Source organism: Gigantopelta aegis, chromosome 4, assembly GCF_016097555.1.
Source record: "Gigantopelta aegis isolate Gae_Host chromosome 4, Gae_host_genome, whole genome shotgun sequence".
NCBI lineage: Eukaryota > Metazoa > Mollusca > Gastropoda > Neomphalida > Peltospiridae > Gigantopelta > Gigantopelta aegis.
This window is the reverse complement of record NC_054702.1, coordinates 91,233,897-91,247,639: the sequence shown is the minus strand read 5'-3', so window position 1 is coordinate 91,247,639 and position 13,743 is coordinate 91,233,897. Positions and strand designations below refer to the sequence as shown.

The 13,743-nt window shown below is 39.4% G+C and overlaps 1 protein-coding gene across 1 annotated transcript in view; it reads right to left on the bottom strand.

Annotated features, from left to right (window-relative positions):
• The window catches only part of LOC121371402 (nidogen-1-like), a 40,492-nt gene extending 30,846 nt beyond the window's left edge, over window positions 1-9,646 (bottom strand). The window contains exons 1-2 of the mRNA XM_041497272.1: window positions 8,873-9,646; window positions 355-500 (exon numbers count right to left, since the gene is read on the bottom strand). Coding sequence (XP_041353206.1) covers window positions 355-500; window positions 8,873-9,076 — 350 coding nt within the window. The 5' untranslated portion in view covers window positions 9,077-9,646. The remainder of the gene's footprint in view (window positions 1-354; window positions 501-8,872) is intronic.
• Window positions 9,647-13,743: the final 4,097 nt, after the last annotated feature.

Here is a 13,743-nt window from a genome sequence, read left to right as displayed (position 1 = left end):
TTGTGCACGCTCGAGTTAAAAAACAATTCTTCCATATGACGAAGATAATCGGGGAAATAATGTCTGAGTATTATAAATAAAATTAAATGTTCCTATAAAATATATCCTGAACATTACTGTTAGACTGTGCGTTTTTCTCCATTAATCGACACATTAATCGTGCATTAATGTTGTTAAAAGGTCAACTAAAAAAAAAAATCTGCAAAAGATTTTGGGTATGGCGCCATACCCAAATAATATTTTGAGGGGATGGCATTTTACCCGTGTTACCCTCTGGCACAAACCCTGCAGTACATAGGTTCATATTTAATTACATTAAAAAACATAATTCAGTTTCTGGAGTAATAAACCTACCTGTAGTAAATATCACCATTTCCACCTGAGATGTCTATATCTGCTAAAAACGCTGCTACAACGTTGAAGTCTATAGGTAGAACCAGTGAACTTGCTCTGTAATCGGGCATCTCAGAATCGAATGATAAATGTCCATTACTGTTTATCTAGAAAACAAAAAAACAAAAGATAAAACAAAATATATTAAATATTCAAATAGTAATTATAACACATAATCTAGATTTTTGGAACTCCGCGATGCCATCAGTTATCAACAAGGACAATTTTATGGGTCACACATAAGATGGTCTTTAATATACTAGTCGTGGGTGACTAGTTATGAGCTACATCACGATTCACAGAGAAAGAAAATAGAACATGAGATAATTAGAGAGGAAACCCGCAGCCGTCAGGCCAGAGGTTATTCTTTTTTTATTAGCGGCAAGTTATCTTTCATAAGCACCATCCTACAAACAGGATAGTACATTACATGGCCACCAGTTGTAGAGCACTAGCTGGAATGACAAATAGCCCAATGGGCCGGTCTACCGATGGGGATCGATCCCACTGGGTGTCAAACAGAGGTACGTACATGAATGAACATTTAAAAAGTATATAAAGCTCCAGAGTCTAGACTCAAATATTTAAAGACGCATGCAATTTGTACACGTTGTCATGACATTAAAGTCACAATACACCGTAGACACTTAAATCTAGACTTATAGGTAGTACTAAACCAAATAACTTTCGGCTTGGTCAAAGTTCGATAAAGAAGTGAACACCACATTTCCTGTGTTGGTTGTAAACAAAAAAATAGTTTCATCTGGGCAAAAATGTATGCAATTTCATTTCATCTAGTATCACTGTGTCAAGTAGGCTTATGCTTGAAACATGTATGGGTACCTGTTAAAAAAGGTACTCGAATTTTGTGTGGAACTAGGGTAGTCATAGACGCTACCCGTTATCTCAGAAATAAGCAGCTTGACCCCCAGTACGCTGCAGGTAGGAGTGTTAGCCACATATGCTACTATTGTCGTCTATGAGATTTGATTTGGTAGTATACACCCTTAAAGGTTTTGTAAGCATAGGACCAGCATGTTGTTTAATCAGACAGACGTTCATATCAAACATATGGTTACACATGGCTTTCAGGATGAAAGAAGAAACGCACTTCTACTAGATAGTCTACACCTGTCAGTAGTCTTAGATATGGGTGTATTGTACATGGTTTCTTCACAGACAGGGAGACACCAAACACGGTATTTGCCTGTCGTGGGGTGGGGGGGGGGGGGGGGGGGGGGGGGGGGGGGAGGGTTTGATTGGAACAGAAATGACACAGCAGTTATACTTACTGGCCATGTCTGATCACCATCGGTGTGTCCATTGGGCTATTTCTCAAAAAGCAACTGGTGTAACGAAGGTCGTGGTAGGTAATGTCCTGTCTGTGGGATGCTGATCGAAAGAGCATTGTATTACTTGGCTGAAAGTGGGTTTTCTCTCTCATATGATTATCTGTGTGGTTCTTAGGCGTAACTGTATGACCGGCGCCGTACAACCGTGTGTTGAGTGGTGCATCGTTAAATAAAACAATTCTTCCTTACGTCCCACCAATCATACATTTTTGTTTTATCTCAACATCTTTTATATTTGCCTGTCGCCCTATAATCCGACTTATATGCAGTACCCACTTCCCCAATGTAGATGCACCTTAATGTAAACTCGTGGCTACGTCAGTGGTTCTTTTGAGGTGTACGACTATCGACGTGTTCGCCTCTCGAACATCAGGCGAACGCTTCATCATTCATCAAAATTCATCTATCTCAGAACTGTGTCAGTTATTTTCTTTCACCAACAGTTACTGTGCTAAGTGCCCACAGCGCTCATAAATCCATGGAAACCACGGAGTTATCTACAGCAGGGATACTGGAACGTCTCGGTATCTAGGACAGGCACATTACGCTATTTATCAACGGATAATTTATTATATAAAAAGCCTTCATTGTTGACTTTTATACAGACAAAATGGGTCTTGATGCACACTGCTGCATGTCTTATTATCTCAAAGTTTGTTTTGTTTAACGACACCACTAGAGCGCATTGATTAATTAATAGTCGGATATTGAATGTCAAACATTTTATCATTCTGATATTTAGTCATCAGACATTACATCTTTACGGAAGATGACGCATTGTAAGGACAAAAGAAAATCAAATATATATACTTCAAACTATATTTCTTGTACTGTTAATAGTAATACGAACTGTGGTTTAGTTGCAATACTAGACTTACGACGTTTGGCTATTTCTCATTCCAGCCAGTGCTCCACAACTGGTGTCACAAAGGCTGTGGTATGTACTGCCCTGTCTGTGGGATGGTGAATATAAAAGATCCTTTGCTGCTAATCGAAAAGATGAAATAGCTCAATATCTGCGTCGTCCTTAACCATATGTCCGACACCATATAACCGTAAATAAAATGTGTTGAGTGCGTAGTTAAATAAAAACATTTCCTTCCTTTTGTGAAAATGGTCGCTGATGTCTGAACGGAAGCTGCTGTCACAGTGGTAACATTATATTACGGGTCCACCTACTGCCAGTAAACCTCCTAGTTTCCTAGTGTCTGTTGATAAACTATCGTATACAATTACAATACTGCTGTTATTTTCTCGTATTTGATGTCCATCTTAATTCCTGATTTCCACACTGTGTAATACATTTACTCTATATTTGAATCCGTGTCTCCCCAGTCACTGCCCATGTCATAATGATATATAGCTATGCGGTAGGGAGCTCGTCTGGGGCGTGATAAACCGTTAAAAAAATATCTGTCACTACGACTGGTATATCAAGAATCGTGGTATGGATGTCCTGTCTGCGGCAAGTATCTATGAAACAGCCCTTTTAGTGTCAGTACGAGTTGTCAATGAGACGGCGGCGGGTTTCCTCTCTCATTATTTAGTTAAATTAACATTTTATAACCTTAACAGTGAACCCTATACGTCCCATATCAAAATAAAGAAAGAAAGAAACAAATACCTATTTGCCCAATTTCGTGCAATTTGAAAAGGTTTATCTCCACAGTACTACCAGTCCTAATATCGCTGACACTAATAAATATAATCAATGTGTTCTAGTGGTGTCGTTAAACAAAACAAATTAGTTTTTCTAATACATACACCCAAAGTCTTAAAAAGTAAAGTTTGTTTTATTTAACGACGCCACTAGAGCACATTGATTTTTTATCTTATCATCGGCTATTGGACGTCAAACATATGGTCATTCTGACACTGTACTTTTTACAGGAAACCCGCTGTCGCCACGTAAGCTACTCTTTTACGTCAGGCAGCAAGGGATCTTTTATTTGCGCTTCCCACAGGCAGGATAGCACAAACCATGGCCTTTATTGAATCAGTTATGGATCACTGGTCGGTGCAAGTGGTTTTACACCTTCCCATTGATCCTTGCGGAGCACTCACTCAGGGTTTGGAGTCGGTATCTGGATTAAAAATCTCATGCTTCGACTGGGATCCGAAGTCAGTACCTACCAGCCTGTAGACCGATGGCCTAACCACGACGCCACCGAGGCCGGTTTCCCCAAAGTTTTAAGTACAATGAAGTAAAAAAACACCACATTGAATTGTTTCTCCTATGAAATCTACAATATGCTGTTAAAGTCAATATTCAGCCATCCAAAGACGTATTTCTCATTGGCAATAAATTAGCCATTTGGTAGCGACTAATAGGAACAAGGTGAAAACGATAAGAAACACGTGTTAACCATTCTCCACAAAGAATAAGACTTCTCCAGGGGGAAGTATCAGGAAGGAAGTGACTGGCCGATATTAGATACACATTGCCTACCGTATGAGTTATAACCAGACGTCTTATCACGGGTCTAGAGTGGAAAACGCTGAATAAGACATTAAGCTGTGTACCTTGACATACTTAATACAATGTATATATGATAAAGAAACAAAAAATATTACAGTGATGACAAACAGGTGTTGGCGATGTTTAACCAAACCGGCAAAACATTCTCGGGAAACAACACGACCTTTACCACAACGGAGCGTGCACGTGTAGATATATTGATAATTTCGGAATTTTTCCCCAGATGCTTAGTAATAAGCATTTAAAGAAATAGTATTGTACGCAGCTTTCGATTAATTAGTCACGTTGCTTCAGCAACATTCATAAATGTTTGGTACATATGTTATTCTGGACTATTAACTCGTACAATGTGTTATATGGTCTATTAAATAACATGTTACACATTTTCAATGAATATTTTGTACTACACTGCACCAATACATACATACATCATCCAGTTTCTTTTGTGCGCAGTTTAACAAAGGGGGCTCTTTTCTCATACATCAGTGCTATCGGGTTCATCTTCTATAATGTAAAATTTTCCGGTACATATCCCAGAATACCTAGACGGGAAACCAGTGACAACAATGCACATACTATAAACCAGTGCTATCTTAAAATGATCTTGCATAATATCGTCTTTGTGTGCAATGTGTGAACTATCATAGACATGTTTAAGAAAAGAAAAGAAAGCAGAGCCGAACTACATAACCTAAAATACCAGGGAAATGAAGGAAAGGCCTATTTGTTTCATGACACCTCAACACATTTGAAACTATTTGATATCTAACATATGGTTATTTACAACACACACACACACACACACACACACAGAGAGAGAGAGAGAGAGAGAGAGAGAGAGAGAGAGAGAGAGAGAGAGAGAGAGAGAGAGAGAGAGAGAGAGAGAGAGAGAGAGAGAGAGAGAGACGGGGGGGGGGGGAGGAGGCAGGTAAGGAGGGGGACCCGCCACTGTAACATACGGTACTCGTATCGATAAAGCAGCAAGGGCTCTTTTATATGCACTTTTCCATAAACAGAACAGTACATACACGTACCACGGCCTTTTTATGTACCAGTCGTGGTAAATAACGGGGACTGGGCAGTTAATAAGCCTAACACCGGCCTCGGTGGCGTCCTGGTTAGGCCATCGGTCTACAGGCTGGTAAGTACTGGGTTCGGATCCCAGTCGAGGCATGGGATTTTTAATCCAGATACCGACTCCAAACCCTGAGTGAGTGCTCCGCAAGGCTCAGTGGGTAGGTGTAAACCACTTGCACCGACCAGTGATCCATAACTGGTTCAACAAAGGCCATGGTTTGTGCTCTCCTGCCCGTGGGAAGCGCAAATAAAAGATCCCTTGCTGCCTGTCGTAAAAGAGTAGCCTATGTGGCGACAGCGGGTTTCCTCTAAAAAAACAGTGTCAGAATGACCATATGTTTGACATCCAATAGCCGATGATAAGATAAAAAATCAATGTGCTCTAGTGGCGTCGTTAAATAAAACAAACTTTACTTTTTTTAATAAGCCTAAGGGCATAGTAATATATATGTAATAATATAGTAATATTAGGTATTCTCCAGTCAAATAAAAATGACACCTTGCCCCTTCCCCGCGATTGGTACAGCCCAGGAAATGTCTGTTTGATGGCCACTCAGCACATGTGTGTTAAAACACAATTAACATGACTCTTGATTCGGGGCGAGATCTAGCTCAGTTGGTAAAGCGCTCGCCTGAGGTGCTTGTGTCATAGGATCGAATCTACTCGGTGGACCAATTATCTGATCGAAGTTTTTCCCCGTCCCTAACAATGCACCATTACTGGTATATCAAAAACCATGGTATGTGCTGTCCTGTCCTAGGGAAAGTGCATATGAAAGGTCCTTTGCTACTAATAGAAAAATGTAGCGGAGTTCCTCACTAAAACTTATATGTTACAATTGCCAAATGTTTAACATCCAATATAGTGATGTCGTTAAACAAAACAAAACAAACTTTTCATGACTTTTGATTCAGAGTATTAAAGTCTTCGGTTATTTCTGATGCATTGGTAGCTTGAAAAGTACTCTTGATTTTACGGAATTGTTAGACTCAGTTACTAGTTACATTAAATAAGTAAGCCAACACTGAAAAATATATAATTCAAAGGGTGGTATCTACAGTTGCCCCCCAAGATAAATCCAAAAAAGTTTGTTTTTAACAGTGTCCTTTTTGTCTGGCGAAGACTGTACTTACTGTGCCCTGGTTACATTTCCCACTGTCCCCTTGTTAGGTAGTCAAGATTTATTTAGAGAAACATGGTCTATAATTCATATTACAACATAATCAACGAACAACATTTAAATATCGTTATAAAAAAAAACCCAACAGTCTATGTTTAACAAATACCAAAACATTCTCTTTATATAACTAGCAAGCTGTCGGTGAAAACTGGTGGCATGTTTATCGTTTAATGAGTACTAAAGGGCAGTTCGCACTAATTGCCGCATGGGATTCCCGTCGTTTGAGCCGGGGTCTTATCAGCCCACACAGCGATAAGAAACACACGAAGCAGACACGGACCGAAACGATAACTAGGATATAGTTGTGGCCTGTCTCTGTCAACAACCTCCTGTCTAATTTATTTCTCATACCAGCTATAAAAGTCACATATCCAAGCAATGAGTAAGCCATTTCCTTTGTAAATAGTTGCTGTTACAGCGGTTTTTAATGCAATACACAATATTTTAATCTGTATGTCTCTTTCAATATTAAATTAAGTATTACATCAACAACAATACAACTACTGCCCTAACGTGAGACCCAAAACAGTTGGGTATTGTTGTTGTTGTTGTTGGGGTTTTAAAGTGTAAGTTTTTTTTACTACTTATAACTTGTTATTACAGTATAGCGTGTGCCTCCCACCTACTTCACATATCGTTCCTACGTGCCTGTTAAATACAACTATTTGTAATAATATATGCTTATAAAGACAAATAAAGACGTAACAAAGAAAGAAATGTTTTATTTAACGACGCACTCAACACATTTTATTTACGGTTATATGGCGTCAGACATATGGTTACGGACCACACAGATCTTGAGAGGAAACCCGCTGTCGCCATTACATGGGCTACTCTTTCCGATTAGCAGCAAGGGATCTTTTATTTGCGCTTCCCACAGGCAGGAGAGCACACACCATGGCCTTTGTTGAACCAGTTATGGATCACTGGTCGGTGCAAGTGGTTTAAACCTACCAATTGAGCCTTGCGGAGCACTCACTCAGGGTTTTTCGACTCGGTATCTGGATTAAACATTCCATGCCTCGACTGGGATCCGAACTCAGTACCTACCAACCTGTAGACCGATAACCTAACCACGACGCCACCGAGACCGGTAAAGACGTAACAAAACACATTCTAAATCAAGTTACAAGAAAGTTTAATTTTAAGAAAGTTGAACAGTAATTCCTCAGTCTAGTCTGAAATTATATAGTTAGGCTGGAATTCTCAGTGTGCTGGATGTGACGATAGTCGTTTGGTGAATTGTTTAGAGTAAAAATGTTTGGGGGTTTTCCTGGGGGTTGTTTTCATCTAAAAAAAATTCAACGCTTCAGTGAAAGAGTAAACATAATAACTCTAACTACAATTTTGAATATTACATTTTAAAGTTTTGATTTTTTGCATTGTTTGTCATGCTCACAGCTTTATAATTTCTACATGACCTACCGAAATCGGGAGAAGGAACTGCACCACTATAACCTTTATTATATGTAAACTGATTTATAGGTATATAAATTCGAAATCATGTCACGTCTATTGCAACTGCAACATTATTTACAACATCTTAAATTGTCTGACAGGTATATTCACTAGCTAAGCACTAAAGGTTGTACGCTGTATTAGGCTTTCGTGGGTAAACAAGTCTGTATTGGGCTTCCATACATATTCTAAATATAAGAATTTTATTCCATGTATGATTATTCGTATAATAGATTAAGGCGCTTGTGCTGGGGGAGTGTTTTGGGGGTCAAAACCTCTCCCTGCTCCAGTAAATGTTCATGTCTTCAGTACATTTTCCTGGGGATCATGTCTCGACCGCCTATAAACCGTGTTCGCCATAGTCAAGGCATCCCTACCCACCCCACCCTTGCTAAAGGTCCTGCACACGCGCCTGCCAATATTAATTTATAATATCCATTCCACGAGCATAGGAAGGTGCACACACACATATAATTACATGTATAAATATACATATAAAAACATCGCTGCTCCCAGTGGGGGGCATATGCCCCCTGCCCCCCCCCCCCCCCCCCTCTTTCCTACGCCAGTGCTGATTCTTAACCAGTATCATAATGAGACGTCTGGAGTTCACATCTCCCTGAATATTACTGCACCTTCAAAATGTATGTCACAATATGTGTGTTGCAGTGTCTGTACTGGCGTGTAGGTACACTTCACCTCTACATACCTGGTCTAAGATGAATGCGATCTGGCGTGTAGCTTCAAGAATAGAAACAAACGCTTGTCTGCTCTCAGACAAGATGATACGAAAAGTACAGTATTACATTTCCATGTGCGCTGGTTTCCAGGTGGCACACTCCACATGCAAAAAGAAAACCTCCATGGAAATGGGTTAACTGGGGGAAAAAGATGAGAATAAAATACAAATCATAATAAGAATGTATACTTACATAAATAGTGCGGTAATATTGGTCAAAATAAGCTATGGAAACGTTGAGAGAAACTTCATTAGAACTTATATCATCGAACGGGCTTAGATTTGTATCTTCCGTCTCTGGGCCGTAAGGATAAAACAGCCGATAGGTAACTCCCTCCACACCGTATAAAGTAATCCAACAACACAAAACAAACAACGTCAAATTTAAAGAATTCATTTTGAAGACCAGTTTGACTGTAATATTTTAATTTTTCTAGGTCTTATCTAGCTACGAGCTCGCCAAGCGCTATCAGACATTAGAACCCATTGCCGAGATAATCGGTGGACCTACGGTTTCGGGCGATCTCATTGGCTGCCGCCTGTGACGTCGCGTTCTCTGGGGATTAAGTTGCTGCTGCTGGTATAAACACTTTGTACCCATCTGGTGGTCATATGATAACAATTTGTACCCTACGGGGTCTGCTATCCAGTGTCCAGTAGCAACCAATTCTCGAGTCTGTTCAGGTCATTCATGTGGTCACTTCACAGAGAAAAAGATCCTGGGAAAATATGACCAGGCGGGACAGTTGGTTTGAAGTTACTAGAGAAACATTTCTTGTATCAGTTTCTGCCTACGTTTTGGTCTTGGTAGTATTAGACACATCGAACACTGAGTAGTGGTTGTATGTATGGTTTTCATACCATGCATCAAATTAATTACAATAGCATACTGTTTAATAATTAACAAAATTGGTAATGTAATTAATGAAGAATATTTTAACGATCAGTTAGCTTACAATAAATAAATTCAGATTAATAAAAGTAATATTGATGATGACGATGATGATGATGATAATGACGACGATGGTGATGATGATGATGATGATGATGATGATGATGACAAGTGGGGGGACACTTTTATATTTACACACTTTTACACTATTATAAAGCAATTATAAAGCAAAATATTTGAAGAGGGGGGCACATGCCCTCCCTTACTCCCCCCCCCCCCTCCCCGCTTCCTACGCCAGTGGATGATTTCTTAAATATAGTATGTACATTTGTAAAATAGGTTTTCTATTTGTTTAAATTAAAGATATTTTATTTTATCCAGTTTTTGTATACTTTATAACTTACATAATTCCATATCCATATAAAGATAAATTCAGTTTTAAACATGCATGTTTGACTAGAATTACTTTTGTTGGTCCTGTTATTAATATTTGTGATCAAATTCTGAAATGGCATCAACACTTATTTTAAATACAGGATTTAAATGTTATAAAGTTCGGAAGCTATAAATTATACAGGTATAAATATACTGGTTCACCATCATCCTAAAAAAATAAAATAACAATAAAGACGTTTATAAATGGCACATACAGCATGGTGAATAAAATGGATAGCTACTACCTTTTGTATGTCTCCATGGACTCGATCTGGGATCGATCCCCATCGGCCCATTGGGCTATTTCTCGTTCTAGCCAGTGCACCACGATTGGTATATCAAGAGCCGTGGTATGTACTACCCTGTCTGTGGGATGGTGCATACAAAAGATCCCTTGCTGCTAATCGAAAAGAGTAGCCCATGAAGTGGCGACAGCGGGTTTCCTGTCTCAATATCTGTGTGGTCCTTAACCATATGTCCGACGCCATATAACCGTAAATACAATGTGTTGAGTGCGTCATTAATTAAAACATTTCCTTCCTTCCTTCCAAGGACTGACACCCAATAGCCGGTGTGTATTTTTTTGTTGGGGTGTCGTTAAACATTCAGTCATTCATTCATGTCTCCAAGATAGAGTGGCAACCAAGATCCGATTTCATCCAGAATGACTCAACGTTTTACAATAGTATGCGTCAGTCCATATGAATGGTCTGTACCAACAGCGCGTGAAGCATTATGTCACGGGGTAAATGTTTAAAATTACAGATTTAAAGAGAACCAGAAAGTATTATGCTAAATTTTATTGAGATCGAGTTAGCCAAATTAAGATGAATTGTTACAGGACAGACGTAAAACACCACTTCACGTGACACTAGTTTCATCATGTATTTAGCAAAGTGTCACATATATACACACCTTTTTAGAGGTACATGTAATGTTTATTATAAGCATAAAAAAGAAATATTAAGGAATTTCAGTTCGGTTCACGTATATACCGCTGTAAAACTGTCCTGCTAATCCAATAATTACGAGAAGTCTCAGGACGATTTCAAAATACACAATGTTTTTTCTTACAAAAATCATTACCAAAAGGCGCTATAAAACAAAACTGTAAGGTTGTTACACCTATTGTTGACAATGTGTGTATAATATGGTCTACATTTACACACTTTGTTATTAACTAAATTCCACGACTTTTCGTGATTTTTAAAGGCATTTTCCAAGACCTTTTAAAGGATAATTTTCTGTGAGCATTAGCATAACCTAACAATGTTACAATGTTTTCAGGCAAATTGCCATTCTCTTCTTGTCTTATTTTAAATATTTTTAATGGGTAAAACAAAATTATCAACCAATTTTCATGTTCCATGACTTTCCAACTATACTAATATTTTCATGATTTTGAAGACCTGAAAAATTACATTTGCAAACTTCGCGAATTTACAGTATATTCATGACGAGCATGAACCCTGTTACGAACATACTAAAAGACATAAACACAATCGTTCTGACACGGATTCTACTGTATAGGAAAAGAAACACGTCGTTACACAGACTACTCGCGTCCGACTAGTGAGGAGTGATTTTTGCTTTTCCCACAAAATGTATCTAGCGTTTTAGTGTCAAATCACATCATTTTAGGAAAGAAAAATAATAGGGTCTCCCTAGCCTTTTCAGTTGTTATGGTACGGCCCAAGAATCGTCAGTATCAAAAACACACTAGTTTCAACAAGCACATTAACCTTCCTAATTGTGACAGGACCTAATTAACATTTGATCATTTTCCACTTCCCCCGAGTCGCATTTAACATACATATTGGTGATCAGTATAATTGCTACAAGAGAAAATTTTATACGTTGCTCTAAACAATTTGATACGTCGTAAACAACAAGGTTTATATTAGAAAAGATATCGTTGATCATCGTTTGTTTCAAAGGGACTATCAGGAGTTTTTTGTTTGTACGTACGAAATTATTCGAAGATAAAATTTACAAACATCAAGACGACAACAAATACCTTGTTTATACAGATACTGATATTCTAAACAGGAAAATATGTAATTTTAGTCACACAAAAGATGTGTTAGTCGTAAACATGTTACAACGACTGCAGACTGGATAACCATTTGACCTGCTCTACTTTGTAATCAGTGAGGGATTGTAGCATCGGATTTTCTTGGAGCCGTAGCACCATATATTTTGTACATCACTATACACCGGCATAGGTGACATGTGCCGATGAACGCACGCTGCACAACAAGAAGTATACTAGTTCTGTGTCAGTGATCAAGGTGTAGTTATTAGAAAGCATCAGTCACAGTTGGGATACGCACACAGACTGCGATTGTTCAGTATAATGATAACCATTTTTTCTTAAGTTGTATCACGGGTGTTTTGTAAAATAATATATATTTTAGGTTGCTATTAAAAGGGATTTATTTGGTGATCATTATGGGCGACATGCGCGGGTGCAGGAATTTTATCTGGAGGGGTGGGCGGGTCTAGACTGTAGCAAGCGAAGTTTATAGGGGCTCCAATCATGTTTCTCAAATATACTCTGTCAAAAAAAGAAACGCATAGGTGATAGGGAAAGAAGAACAGTGTTTGATTTTACAAAATATCGGGTTTTTGTACAATGTTGCTGAATGGCCATGTGTGTTAATGTTCCTGGAATGGGACAGCATGCCCAAATGCACCCTAAAACAAATTTAACGCACGTTGTGCGACAACTGCAGAAAATCGGTGTGAAATGGTCAGATTTTGGCGAATGCACGTGAAACTTGTGGAAAAGATTGGGGTAGTGATGGGTATTTAAAGCTGCAATGCTCGCAATGATGCCTCATTTCCATTTCAACGTAGACGAGTTACAAGATGCCAAGACTAAACATGCCAAATCGAAACATTGCAATAGGCCGCCTTCAGTTAGGTAAATCGCAGTTAGCAGTCGCACGCCACATGAACGTCCATCAGAACACCATTTCACGTCTCTGGGACAGGTACCAGCAGTTTCAATCAGCTGAAGACCGGCCCAGAAGTGTAAGACCTCGCATAACAACTGCAGCACAAGATCGCTACATCCGAACTGCCACAGCAATGAACACTGCTGAACACATACCTGGTTGAGAGAAGGGTGTCTGCACAAACCATTCGGAACCGACTTCGAGAAGCTGGTTTACGGGCTAGGTGACTGTATGTTGGCCCCGTCCTGCGACTTCAACATCGACATTTACGTGTTCGCTGGTGCACGAATGTACAGGGATTGAACTTGGGGAAACTGGCGGCAGGTATGGTTCAGCGACGAGTCACGTTTCCTTCTAAAGCGACGTGATGGACGACAACGTTTTTACCAACAACTGTGTCGCCCAAATTGACAGATTCGGTGGAGGGAGTGTCATGATGTGGGGAGCCATCTCATACACCGGCAGAAGTGAAAGTGAAAAGTGTTCGTACAAGGCAACCCGACAGCTGTACACTACCGGGATGAAATTCTTCGCCGTCACATGCTTCCCATTTGGGATCGACAGAGAGAATATTTTCAGCAGGACAATGCCAGGCCACATACGGCACGTGTAACAATGGATTTCCTAGAGAATGAGAACATTAATGTGCTGCCATGGCCATCAAGATCGCCAGATCTCAACCCCATTGAACATGGGGGACGAACTGCTGGTGGTGGCCACACAAGGTACTGATTTCAGCGCCCTCGTGCGACGCTGTTTGGTGAGGAAAACGCCTCC